Genomic DNA, 14,439 nt, shown 5'->3' with positions numbered 1-14,439 from the left:
TGCACATTTTACTTTCTGTATCGCGGGGAATACTTAATAGGGCCTTCAACATGCATGTTGAGGGCGCTATTAGGTGCCGTGGGTTGGACGCGTGTTTTCCGCCCCTTACTGAATAAGGGGTAAGGGAAAACGCGCGTCCAAGAGCAGGTTAACAGTGCGCTCCGTCGGAGGTAACTTTTGCTGCTGGCCAATTTGCTGAAAATAGGTTTCCAAATTAAAAAAAAAACAGAAATGGCTGAGCCCCCTTCCCCCTGACCTCACCCTCAAACCCTAGAAATAATTTCTAGTAGCAGGCAAGGCGCCTACTCCCCCCTCCTGATCCCAAAAATTAAATCAATGTAGCAGGTCGAGCCAGTCCACCTCTCACCCACCAAATCCACCCCACCCCCCCCCACACTGAATCTCCCATTATTAACCCCCAACCCTAAAACTGCCAGTGCAAACCAGCAGGAGGAGAGACCTTGTCCTGTTCCCACTGCCTTAAATAGTAAATGCTGGGACAGCAGATAACTGTACCAATATTTAATATTCATTTATTCACTTTACTAGCTGCTGATTGGTTCCTTCAGAACAGCTGTCAGTGAAAGGACCAATCCCCATTCAGAACCTGTTACATTCAATGATTTTGGGGATTGGGAGGGGGGAGAGGCGCTTTGCTCACTATTACAGATTATTTCTGGGGATCAGTGGTGGTGTGGGGGGGAGAGACACACCTCGGTAGCTTATTTGTGTGTGTGTGTTGGGGTGGGGGTTTGGCAGTTATCTGGCTAACTTTATGACTGGGTTTTTCTCATCCAGAATTAGCTGGGTAACTGAACCCACTTAACGCTGACAGTCAGTACTAGCTGGATAAATTTAAGCAATGCTCCCGGATTGCCTCTGCCCTGCTCCTTTTTTGTGGAGTTCCTGAGGTCTCTGTTCTTTTCCAGATTCTCTTCAGTATCTGTAACGATTTCCAAACCTTTAGCGTCAAGGGTAAAACATTTCATAGCCTACATGGCTAAGTCACTTAGGCCTGGATTCTCTAAGGTTGCAGACCTTAGAGAATCCAGTTCCTTTTTGCGTGCGATCCCATTAGAGAATGACCCCCTTAGCCAGGTAACACTTATCCATGTAAGTTATAAGGATATTTAGCAGCACGACAAAGCTGCTGAATATCCACGTAGAAGTTTCTACTGAGCCGGATACATTTTATCTTCCTACGTTTAGACCCGCTATTGACTTATCTGGCAATCTAGCAGCTTCTGAATATCCAGTCCTACTTATCCAGCATCTGAATGTTGTCACTTGTTTGCTGATGACATCCCACTGATGACATCAAATCCCACTGATATTCCTTGTGACCTTGGGCAAGTCCATGTCACTCTCCATTGCTTCAGGTACAAACTTAGGGCCTGATTTACTAAGACTTTTCTCCCATTCTGTGTCTGAGAAAAATGCTTAGTAAATGAGGCCCTTACATTGTAAGCCCTCTAGGGATAGAGAAAAATGCCTACATTACCTGAATGTAATCCGCTTTGAAGTGCAAAAAAGCAGAATACAAATAAATAAAATCATTAAAAAAAATAAAATCACAATCAAACATCCAACTTTGCAACAATATAGGAGCCATTCCCAAGCTTTTCCCATTGCCATGCTCAACAACTGTCTCTCGGCGGTAGCCCAATGGCTCAGTAACCATAAACTTAAATTTAACCCCCTCCAAATCTGAACCTCTCTGGCTGATCCAACACGGCTAACCCCTGATCTCTCCACCATCCTCAATTGGTCTGAACTTAGGGATCCAACTTGACCGTAATTTATTGATGATTTCCCACATCACCAAAGTAGTGAGAGTCTCCTTTATGCACTTCCACCAGATCAGGCAGCTACGCAGCTACTGTGATCAGCGTAACCTGGCTTTGGTTATTCATGCTCTCATCACCTGTCAATTACATTATTGTATCTCCCTACTGGATGGTATCTCCAAGACTAACTTGAAATGGTTACAACTGATGCAAAGCCCAGTGGCCAGACTCTTGGTAAGTGCCGCCAAGACATCGGATCACATAAGGCCAATCATATACAAACTATACTGGCTCCCAGTTGAAGGCAGGATAAAATTCAAGATCCCCTGCCTCAAATGCAAGATCAAAAAGGCCCTGGAGTATCTCTCGCATCCCCTTACACCCTACATCCCATCTAGAGACCTCTGGCCCTTGCCTCCCCTCCCTTTGACTTATGCAAAATTGACCTGCACAAGACTGAGAGCCATTATCTGCTATACCCCCAAAATCCAGAACGAAGTTCCACTTCCCATTTGCCAACAGCCATGCTACATCGCTTTCCATAAGAAACTGGACCTTCCTTCAGTCTGTTCATGAAAAGGACTCAAGTTCCACCACCCATGACCCTTTAACATGAGGGGTACCTGTCAGTCCGTTCTAATAGATTGTGATCCTCTCTGAGACCAGTCCTGGAAGAAAGCAGAATATCGAATGTTTGGAAATAAATAAATAAGTAGTCTGCTAAATTTCAGCTGTGAAATGACCTACACGGATAAAATATAGCCATTTAGTAGGAAGGAAAACCTAAAACATGTTGCCATACAAATCCCTTTGCATATTGACTTTCTTACGGTTTACTTATACTTGTATCAATATATCTGAAGTCTGTCAACATTGTTAATTCCTATAAGATGGCAAAGCTCTCCAGTTGCTTTTTCGAGGGGGAGCTTGAGATCATCTTCTTTCTCCCTTGCCCCAGCTACCTGATTATCTCTAGATTGCATTTTAATATCCTTCTTGTGAAAAATGATTTGATCTATACAAGAACAAATCAAACAAGCACAATGGCAAAACAGCACAGACAGAACGCTTGTTGCTGCACTGCTTATTTTTCAGAATCATTCTTCATGCAGTGATGAAATAAGCGGCTTATTTTTCTTATATCTTTGTACACACCAGCGTGTTTGCAATCATTAAAATGCCAACATGAAAGAAAGCAGTACTCTCTTGAAAGTGCAGACTTGATACCTCCTCAGCAATTCACCCTGCGCTACTGTGGATTGTATCGCTTGGAAAGAGATACTTGCATATCTCCAAAGGCTTAATCTTGGGAAAATCGGAGGCAGTTTTAATTAGAACAGGACTGCTGTAATGTAACCCAAGGACATGCCAAATCCGACAGATAAACAGGGCAAGGTTAGACAAAGCAGGACAAAGAGGAACTTGTTTGAGGTAATTTTATGCATTCTTATTCAGAGACTGGAGAAAACTAGCAAAAATGAATTCCTGAGGAATACATTTCCCTCTGTTTCTGATATGTGTTTGAGATTTTGGATTTAATGAGAGATATTGGTGTAGGGGGGAGGGCTTAGGAAACTGGGAAGTTTGAGAAGAATGTTATGGACGGAAGACGCTTTCTTATTCCGGCCCTATTCCTACAGGATCTGTTCACCTCCAGGGCAACAATCACTGAATGCCTGTATGCGTTTGCTTGTCCTTTCCTCACGTTTTGTCTTGAAGTAAGCTGAACCTGCAGCAGAGCACCTGGAAATAGTGTAGTAGTAGTAGTGGTGGTGGTGGTGGAGGAGGAGGAGGTAGTGTGGAGCACGAGGGAGAGGATAAAGGGCTGACAATTCTTTCGTTGAGGAAAGAGAAGACCCACTCACAGTGTGGACAGAAGAAACTGCCTTTCCTGCAGGATTTCGGATCATTTTGTAGGAGGCATTGCTAGAGAGCTCCTGTGCAGACAGCGGTTCTCGTCCTGCACTTCTGCGGAACGTTTGCAGATTCCGCAGCCGAAGCCCCGGCCCCTGAATGCACCATCTCCCAGCGACAGGTGCTCTCCAGAAGAATAAGTGGATTTGGCTCCAAAAGAAAAGTTTATTCTGAGCTAAGTGAGCTATTTTCACCAAATCACTTATATTAATGTGATGATGGATAACACTGGAAGTGATTATTGGAGGAAAAATCTGCCTGTGGCCAAGTGCCAGTCACCTGTTTGCCAGGGAACATCAGTCTGAATTGGTCACTTTTCATTTTGATCCATACATACTTCACTGTTGTCTCCTCAGATCAGATTACAGATTTAAATAGGTAAAAATATTAATCTTTGTTGCCTCATATTGAATTCCCTGAAGACCTTTAGCTGATGGAAGTGGGAAATGCCCTCTGTGCTCATTAAACAGCCTCCAGGAAATATTCGCAATCGGCTTTTTGCAGGGTCTCAGCCACTAACAGCCCTGCTTTGCTGTAATGTGTGACCGAATGAAAACAAATTGTGGCACATTACAAGGAAAGGGCCTGATTTTCAAAAGGTTACACGCACCGTAAATCCCCAGGACGCGTGTAAGTCCTGGGGCTTTACTAAAGGGGTGGTCAGGGGGTGGGGCATGGGCGGGGTGAGGCGGTACGGGGCAGGGCGGGGGCAGGGCCAGAGGAGAAGCCTCTGCAAACAACTAGGAATTTCCTTGGGATTCTCATCCACTTACTGCCCACAGAATAATATAGAAACATAGAAATGACAGCAGAAATCCATCTAGTCCATCTAGTATGTCCAGCAAGCTTCTTATTGTAGCATATGCCATGCTGTACAGGTTACCCCCATGAATCAGTCAGTACTGCTTGACGTGCTTTGCTTATGGACTTGGTCTTAGAAGCAGTCCTGTGTTTTTTCCCTAATGTCTGTGCATCAGTTCTCCAAACTGTAAAAAAAAAAGTCATGACTCGTGTTGGTTGTCTCTGAATCTAAATTCCTCTTTCCCTCCACCCTCCACCCGTCTCTGTTGTAGCAGAGATGCTTATTGGTTAAGGGTAGTGCTCTCATGCCTTCTGTAAAGGGTAGTAACTGCTGCTCTGTGCAGGTTACCCCTATGCTTATCAGTTCTCCAGACTGTAAACGTTGGGGCTCTCATTGGTTGCTGTCTTAATCCAATTCTCCTTTTCCCCCTGCATTTGAAGCAGAGAGCAATGTTGGAGTTGCTTCAAATGTATCAAGGCTTATTGGTTAAGGGTAGTAACCGCCGCAACCCCCATGCACGCTTTCTTCGTTTCCTTTAGGACTTGGCCGTAGAAGCAGTCCTGTGCTTTTTCCTTTATGTCTATGTATCAATATTCCAGACCATGGAAATCGGGACCTTAGTTTGTTGTCTGAATCCAATTCTTCTTTTCACCCTGCCATCTAAGTGGATAGTGGATGCAGTTGCATTAAAAGCTTCAAAGCATATTGGTTAAGGATAGTAATCTTCATGCCTTCTGCTAAGGGTAGTAATCACCGTACGAGCAAATTACCCCTCTGCACACTTATCTTATTGCTGTCCTCTAGCCAATGGGCAGATGGAGAGACCCAACCAGACTCTCAAGGGATTTCTGAGAGCCTATGTCATTGAATGTCAGAATGATTGGGTGACCCTACTCCAACCATATTGGAAACTTCTCGGGATCATCCTCCTTCCATATTGTATTTGGTAGGCATCCTTGGATACCACTGCCTATTTCAGTGACAGTCCCATGTCCCACTGCTAACATCTTAGGCCAAGATCTGGAGAAGTTTTGGCAGAAGACCTGCCAACTCCTTATATCAGCTGCCAAAAAGTATAAAAATCAAGCAGATAAAAGATGCTGCCCAGCATCTCACTTCAAATCTGGGGACCTAATATGGCTGAGTACCCACAATCTATGACATATGAACCCCTCCACCAAGTTCTCGCCACTCTTTCCCATCAGTCATCAGATTCGTCTAGTGGCTTACCAAGTGAAACTACCATCGACCTTCAAGCTTCACAATGTGTTTCATATCTCCCTCCTTATACTCTACTTCTTTCATGGCCCTCGCAAACTCCCCCTAAACTGGCAGAGGTAACATCAGAGGAGGACACTGAATATAAAGTCCTGGAAATCCTCGACTCCAAGAGAATTCAGAAATGACTTCAGTACCTCATCTCATAGAAGGGTTTTGGCCCTGAAGAGAACATGTGAGAGCCTGTCTCCAACATATAAGCCCCTTGACTTCCTAAGGAATTCCATCAGAACTTTTCACAGAAGCTTAGACTGAGAGGTCTGGGGAGGGGACTTAGAAAGTGGTTACTGTTTGGCTGGTTGTGGGAAGGCCCCACAACCAAGAGTAAGGGGGAGTCCATCAGCTGTCTGCGTGGGTCTAGCGGGTTCACCTGCTGGGCTGCGTCAACCATGCACACAGCCCAAGGGATCACATCCGTGACAATATGTGGAACATTCTGAAGCAGGTGGAGAAGGTGGCTGAGCATTTTCCTTATAAGCAGCATGACTTCCTCCAGTCTGGTGATCAAGGGCCAAGAGTGTGGAAAACACAGGATCTGGTTTACCTATGATGTTTTCAAGGTGGCATTGAGAGTCTCTGCCATAGGGATAGGGGAATGCAGACTTGCCTGGTTGTGCACCTCTGATCTATGTCCAGAAGTGCAGGTGCAACGTATTGACATGCTGTGTACAAGAGAACATTTCTTCGGAGATAGGGTTAAGGATGCAGTAGCACAGATTCGTTATCTTTGTGCAATGCTCCAACAGCTCTCCACTCCTGCTCTGGATCCAACCTCCTCCTCTAGCTGGTACCAGAGATCAGAGCAGAGGAAGCCTTTCTTCTGTCTGAGGAGACACTATCCTCTGCCCTCTTGGTCCCATATTCAGCAGGCCCCTCGCAGCCACCCCAGGCAGCAGAGGGTGCTTAAACCCTAGTCGGCATGCCAGCCAACACCTGGGATGGGGTTTCGACTGGACTTCAGAGATCATAAATCAGATCCTAGTATCTGTGTCGAGGGACCTTCCGGACAGAGGCAGGCTGTGGTTCTACACAAATCGGTGGCCCAGTATAACCTTGGATGAGTGGGTCCTCAGCATTATTTGCAGAGGGTACAAATCTATTGAGTGCCCCGCCAAATCATCCTCCAAGCCCATCTTGGGGGCTCTCAATGATCAGGAGGTATTGCTTTTGGAGGTCTCCTTCTTCTTAATGGCCAGAGTGGTAGAGTCCATTGTACCAGGGCATAAAGGGCAGGGATTTAACTCCAGATACTTCCTGATTCCAAAGAAAATAGAGGGATTCAGTCCCAACCTAGAACAAGTTTATTAAAAGAGAAAAGTTACATAGACACATAGAAACATAGAAATGACGGCAGAAAAGGACCAAATGGTCTATCCAGTCTGTCCATCAAGCTAATGGTAGCATCAAAAGTATCAGGCTTATTGGTTAAGGGTAGTAACAGCCACATCAGCGAGTTACCCTCATTCTTATTTGTTTTCCCAGACCTTAAAATTTAGTGTCCTTGTTAGTTTCTGTCTGAATCTGATTCCCCTTTTTTTCATTCCCCTCTTCTGTTAAAGCAGAGAGCAATACTGGAGCAGAGAGCCATACTGGAGTTGTATCAACAGTATGAAGTTCAAGATGATTTCCTTGGGCACTTTGATCCCTGCCTGGCTATGCTTTCTGGTTCAAAAGGATGCCTACCTTCACATCGAGATATTCCCCAGTCATGGAAATATCTCAGGTTTGTGGTGGGAAACCTGCACCTTCAGTATCACATTCTGCCGTTTGGGCTCATGCCCCCCCTTTTTTGTTGGGGGGCCGCCTGTAGCTAGCGAGTCACTCATGTGTGAGGATTGCCATCCTGCTTGTTCTCGGAGTAAGCAGAGTTGCTTACCTAAAACAGATGTTCTTTGAGGACAGCAGGATGTCAGTCCTGATGAGAGCCCCCACCTCTTGGAGGACTCGATTTTACACTACATGGTTTGCTTTGTCTTTTGCTATAGTATTAGACTGAAGGGACCCCTCATGGGTGTGTGGTATAATACATGCTGAGGGCATGCTCAGTGAGGCTCAGTCAAAGTTCTAGAAACCGACATAAGTTTTTCATGCAGGGCTACATTGGATGATGTCACAAATGTATGAGGAATGACATCCTACTGTCCTTGGAGAACACCTGTTACAGATAAACAACTCTGCTTTGTTTAAAGATGAAAGCATTTCTCTAAATGTTGATAGGCATGCAATGTGATCCCCTCCTTTTCTCTGAAAAGGTATCTAAAATCCTTTGGTTGTCTACAAAGGAATCCACCAGGAGGTATTTTGGTTTTAAATGGAAGAGGTCTGCCATCTGTTGTGAGGGCAAGACCCTAGATCCCTTCTTGCGCACCACAGAAGAGCTGCTTATGCTTAAATACCTTCCACACCTTTGAGAATCTGGCTTAAAATCCAGCTCTTTGTATATCACTACTGTACAGCTTTTTTTTCTAAAATAATAGTTGGAAGAGTAAACTTTGTTTTGATTTCTAAGGTATTACACTGAGAATTTATTTTTAATAGGAGCTTAACCTAGCTTGCAAGCAAATTAAAAGATTTCTGGAAGTGCAAAATTAGCCAAATTGTTTCGTGTTTGAATTATCACTCAGAAAAAATATCAACAGCAGTCTTTTTAAACTGCTCAGATGAGACATCACCTTAGCTGACATCTCCAATATGATGGGCAATATCACCTAATTTTTAATCTGGTTTTCAAATGTGTTTTATAAAATGGCCATAGCCTTGAAGTACAGTATGTTGTCTCGTTATTTCGAAATAATCTTCAACCCCCTTACTTTAACTTAGACATTTAGGGGTAGATTTTAAAAGTCCTACATGTGCCATATCAGGGAGATACGTGCGTCTTTAAGAAGCGCCCATGGACGCCCATATCTCACAGTAGGCGCACAAAAGAAAAAGTCCAAAAAAGGGGCAGGATATGGGCGTGGTCTGGGTGAGGAATGGGCATTCCTGGAATTTAAATGGAAACCAGCGGGTATTTACGTGCAAAAGCATGAGTCGGGGTCCCCTACCGCATATCTTTACTTCTGCTATGGACGGCGTATAAGTAATAAAATAACAAATACTAGGCTAGTCAGTAGGGTTTTAAGGATTGGGGCAGGTAGGGTAAAAGAAGGTTAATTAGCTAGGGGGATTAGGAAGTCCTATCCTATAACTGGGCAAAGTGGGATCAAACTGGTTTAAGTGGTAATTGCTTTTGTGCGTGTGTATATTAAAATCCCCCCCCCCCACTTATGCATTAGAAGCGGCACATGCGCACTTCTATATAAAATGGCGTGCACATTTGCACACGTCCAGCTGATTTTATAAGATGAGCGCATATACACGCGCATGTTATAAAATGGCTGCATCCATGGGTGCGAGCTAGCATACATGTGTTCTTGTACACCCACATGGCTGTTTTAAAGTTACCATCTTATAATATAACACATAGGGACCGATAACTGAAAAGTTATCCGTCTAAATGGCTTAGCCACTATTTTAGATGACTTATTTGGCTAGAATTTAGCTGGATAATTCGAAGGCATTCCTGGTGCAGGCGGTAGGCGGTCCAGGTAGGAGTAGAGTTAGCTGGTTAGGCTGCACTGTAAGGCAGGTCTAAAGTTAGCCGATATACCTATCCAGCTAACTTTTTAGATAGCTGGTGCTGCTGTGCTGCTGAATATCCTGGTTAAGTTAGCCAGTTAGGTATAGCTGGCTAACTTAACTAGCCGCTCAGCGGCTGAATATTGGCCCCAAATAGTATAGTGTTTTCAAACCATATCGTTTTGCTGTTAAGAGATCCTTAACATTGTTCTCATCATAGGGATAACGTCTGGGTTCAATGGGAATGTTACAAACATATCAGATCATCCCCATAGAAATTGTCCTGGGTCAGTACAGATTAACCTGGAGTCACGGTAAATGGACATACAAAGACATTCTAGATGTGTACATTGAATATGTAGTCTGAAAGTTGATGTATTGAATTGATAAGGAATGACTAACATTCATACGATCATTCAAGAGGACAAACATGCTGCATGTGGTAAACCATACAGGGGAGTGTAACTCATTTATTTTCATGATTATATTTATTGGAAGATTGTTACAGGTTCACTCTGTGTGTGGGTGTGGAAAGGGAACAAAGGGCTGATATCTCCCAGGCAACTCTGCCAGCGATATTTGCCACTCTAAGACACAAGGCCAGTATCCGTGGCCAACTCTCCTGGCGAGATCTACCATTCCGAGACACAAGGCCGGTATCTTGCAGTCTCTCTTCCTGACAGGTTCTGCTACACAAAACACTTCATGTTGCACTCAGATGCAGCACAGTTGCAGATGCCAGGATAAGCAGTGCTCTATCATCAGTGCTAAGTTGTGCCCCAGAAAGCAATGCAGAATACACAAATACTGTAAAGCAAAGACAATAGTGTCAACGATAATAATGTAGTACAGGGCAGTTGAGTTGCTTCTGTCGTTGAGGATCCTCTCTCTCTCTTTCTGACCATTTTCCTCTCCCTCCCATGCCTGTGTTAGTTATATCCTTTTCATCAGTGCATCAGAAGGCACATTTTGAGAAATATGTACAGTCCAGGGCAAGAACTCCCTCCGCACAAGGCTTGCACTTCTGATGTATACTCTGCCTGTTTGCACAGTTGTACAGTCATGTAATGCAGGGTCGGTGTGAGAACGCTGAGTCAAAGAAGGCCTTCTTTCTGAATATATATTCTTAACTTGTCAGACTTAGGCCAATGAATTTTATTACAAATATTTACTTATTTCTCACACAGCAAAATAAAAAAAACAAGTAAAAAAGTGAAGTACACTAGAATTATTTCATACCATACGATTAGAATACATAGTTCAAACCTAAATCAGTGTAAGATCTTAAATAGGAGGAATCCAAGTCAAAAAGGATGGAATTTCAAACTTCATCTAGAATGGTGAAAGAAACCAACCCAAATTTGGACTTAACCACAAACTCCCAGCAAAGGAAAGAAAAAAGAAACAGAAGGTCAGCCATCATATCAAAATAATCCCAAGACAAAGCGAGAGCTACTCAGTGACGAAATTGCTTCTAACAGCTGACATTGCTGGTGCATTTCAAAAAGCCCAATATAGCTTCAAGTTGCTAAAGAAGGTAAGAATTACAGCCTGCCCTATCTGTAGTTATGTCTGGTGGCAGTCAAAGTATTCTGCTCAGTTCCTTGAGCTGGACCCACTGGAGACTTAACTGACATGGGCAAACAATTACCCAGTTATCTAAAAAGATCACTTTAGGAAAGATGATGTCCTGAAATTCAGTCTCTTTTCACTGCTGACTCGTGGGGTGCATGACAACGTCGTCTTTGTTAGAAAATATGGAGGGCAATTTCAAATGGATTTAAATGGCTACATAAGGATTTAGCTGGCAGTTGTCTCCTGCAAATATAGCTGCATTATTTCACTAGGTGGCTATATTTAGCTGTTTTCAAAGTAGGCATTCCAGGGGGTGGGAGTGTGTGTGTGTGTGTGTGTGGGGGGGGGGGGGTATTTGGGTTGGGGGAATAAACTACAGGGTGTGCATACATTGAATTTTCAAATATACTTGAGTAGTTTTCCCCACCTGCGTCAGTGTGCAGAGATAGCAAAGGCAAAGTAGGCAGGCAATGCATATTTGTATCCACGCAGGTTTAAGCAACACGGGTGCAAAAGCCTTCGCCTGCCTTGCGTGCTGAGCAGCTTGCTGAACATTGCCGTCTTACTGTGGCTAAAAGTAGGCACATCCAGGAACCTGCCAGCCTCCTTCTTATAATGGAAGGATGCATTGATATTTTCCATGTCAGGCCATGAAGGGGATGATGGCATTTTTTTGTGCCTATAGCTCAAGATAAAAATTCTCCCTGACTTCTAAGATCCGATATTAAATATTTGCTATGTCTATTTAAAGTGTCATATTTCTGTCATTATTTACATCAAAACTGACATATTTAACCAGTCTTCTGCTGTGGCAAAAAACAGAATACGTATCCTTAGTGGAAGTGTAGCCTGGTGGTTAGCGCAATGGCCTGTGAAAATGGGGGTTTGAATCCCATTGCTGCTCCTTGTGACCTTGGGCAAGTCACTTTTCCCTCATTCCCTCAGGTACCAACTTAAGGCCTGATTTACTAAGCATTTTTCCCATAGACACATAATGGGAAAAAAGCCTTAGTAAATCAGGCTCTTAGATTATGAGCCTTCTGGGGACAGCGAAATCCCTCCAGTTCTTGAAAATAATCTGCTTTGAAGTGTCTGAAAAAGTGGAATATAAATTAAAAAAAAAGAAAAAAAAGAAAGAATCATACTCACAAAAATTCATAATTTTGATTATGTTGCTTATGTAATTTATTGAAATTTTGATTCATAATGTTGATTATGTAATTTATTGAAATGTGATGATTATGTTAATACTGTTATTACAGTTCCTATTTACTTTTTATCTCACTCTCTCCTACTTCTGCTATTCACGCTCCTTACGCTCTTGCTTTCTCCCTGCCCCCTCTCTCTCTCCATTTGCCTCCTCTGCTCCCCTTCCCCCTTCCCTGTTATTTGTAATTCTTTTTCTTTTCTCCATGAGTTGATTGTAAACCGGTATGATGTGACCTACGAATATCGGTATCTTAAAAGTTCATAAATAAATAAATACATAAATAATGTTTCAGAGTACAGATAACTCCAATATATCCATAACCGCCCAGAACAAGAAGTGCTTTGACAATGACATCGTTTGCTCAAAAAGCCTGATTATCTCTGTGGGAGACATGGAAATACATTTCAGTGATGCTTCTGATAAACAGGTGAGTCATCCTCTCCACCGTGTACATCAAGCTATCAAGTACAAGCAGTGCTAGTGAGCAAATCACAGCTCAGAGGTTTTCATTCCAAGAGGCTGGGCTTGCTTCACAAGTACCAACCAACCAGACCTCAGTTCAGCTTAGGCTTGTGCCATTCTAAGCGATGGCGGGAGGGGGGAGTGTTCTGTTTGCTTTTTGCATAGGAGCAATTTTCAGTAGTCCACCTAGTTTTATACCCATGGAACTGATAGGCAATTTTCATTTTGGGGATTTTTTTTTGTTTTTTTTCATTTTTATTCGGTTCTTTTAATATTTTGTTTTTGAGGTTCGATTCATTTACCAAACTGAAAAAAACATTAGAGAAGAAAAAAACTTGAACCGAAAAAAAAAAAGGGCCCCTGGCAGCCCTGGCTGGGACTTCGAGGGCCAAAAAACTGATTTGGCCTACTGCTAAGGCATAAGACCAGGCTTGGCCTGATGTCAAGGCCTAGCATTTACTTGCTAATCAGCTCATTGCTCTCCTAATCAGCTCAATAGCATATTCGCAGTGTTGGGAGGAGAATAATGAGTGGTTTTTTAAATACCGTGAATTGTTATCACTGCATTAAGCCATTTACTGCATGGTAAACACCTATTGCAGGCCTAGAGCCATCAAGCTGCAACCTTTTTTTTTCCGGGAGGTGTTACCACGATAGTGGGGTCCCTCCCACGAAAAAGATTGCAGCTCCATGATGTTTTCTTTTGTCTTGCAGCCAAACACCGTGGGACAAAAGAACACGGCTAGTGGCCTTTAGGTGCAATGATGGCTCCAACCTGAAGGGACCACTATCGCCTTAAAGGGCCGGCCACTTAGGAACTTGGCCTCTGAAAAAAAAAAAGATTGATCTGGGGTCAGGGCTGACCCCCAGCTCAACCTAGAGCCACCACTCGAGGTGGCCCCAAATCCTCCATGTAAAAAAAAAAAAAAAGTTAAAAATCATGTGCAGCGATGGCCCCCCCCATCCTCCTTCCAAAATTTAACATAAAGTAATTGGAGGTTCAGGGGTAACCCCCCTACCCCAATAGATACCCAAACTCAGTGTATGGTTCCCCCTCCCCCCAAAAGTGTAAAATAAACTCCCTGAGAGTTCAGGGGCCCCTGCTTCTCCTGAACCTTTGAAAATAGTTGGTCCCTTGTTGGGGATGGGTTGCCCCCTAGCACCCCACCTGGTCAATACCATTTTTCAAAATGGCACTGAGCCGACCTTCCACTGTCATGCTGTGCGTGATTTTTAACATCTGTTTAAATGGAGAAGTCGGGGTCACCTTGAATTGAGGTCCCGGATTGAGCCGGCAGTCATCCCTGAACCCTGCTCAATCTTTTTTTTTCAGCTGCGGCCCCTGTTTGTTTTATTCCAGGCCCTTTAAGTGTAATACAGGAGCTTCGGGACCTGTGTTAGAGTTCTAGGGCTCCTGTGTCAAATTTACTGCGTTTTGAAAAGGCGGCGTTATTTTATTCCGGCTGATCACTTTCTCAGTTGGCTGTGATGAAATATTAACATCAAATAGCCTGTTAATGACCTTATTTGTATGCATTTGCATTATTCATGCATGTAAATCACATACAAAGAAGGTGATTGTAATAGGGGGAAGCAACCTGGGCGGGGCTATGCATGATATGATATTGCCTTGATAGTGCTCTGTCGTGCAATATACACTATTTAACATGCTTAGAGCACTACCACAGCTTGATGCATCACCCAGGCAGATTGGTAAATGAGCCCTTAAATTGTTGCATGGTTTTAGCCCCAATAGACCAGACACAAGACACAGAGATATTTTAGAAATT

General features: G+C 43.5%; 1 protein-coding gene across 1 annotated transcript in view; it reads left to right on the top strand.

Annotated features, from left to right (window-relative positions):
* The window catches only part of OTOGL (otogelin like), a 205,429-nt gene that overhangs the window by 73,704 nt on the left and 117,286 nt on the right, over positions 1–14,439 (top strand). The window contains exon 26 of the mRNA XM_029597118.1: positions 12,480–12,614. Within this exon, the coding sequence (XP_029452978.1) occupies positions 12,480–12,614 (135 nt within the window). The remainder of the gene's footprint in view (positions 1–12,479; positions 12,615–14,439) is intronic.

This window comes from Rhinatrema bivittatum, chromosome 4 (genome assembly GCF_901001135.1).
Source record: "Rhinatrema bivittatum chromosome 4, aRhiBiv1.1, whole genome shotgun sequence".
NCBI classification, from domain to species: Eukaryota; Metazoa; Chordata; class Amphibia; order Gymnophiona; family Rhinatrematidae; genus Rhinatrema; species Rhinatrema bivittatum.
The sequence above is the reverse complement of the archived record's forward strand: the minus strand, read 5'-3'. Positions and strand labels throughout refer to the sequence as shown.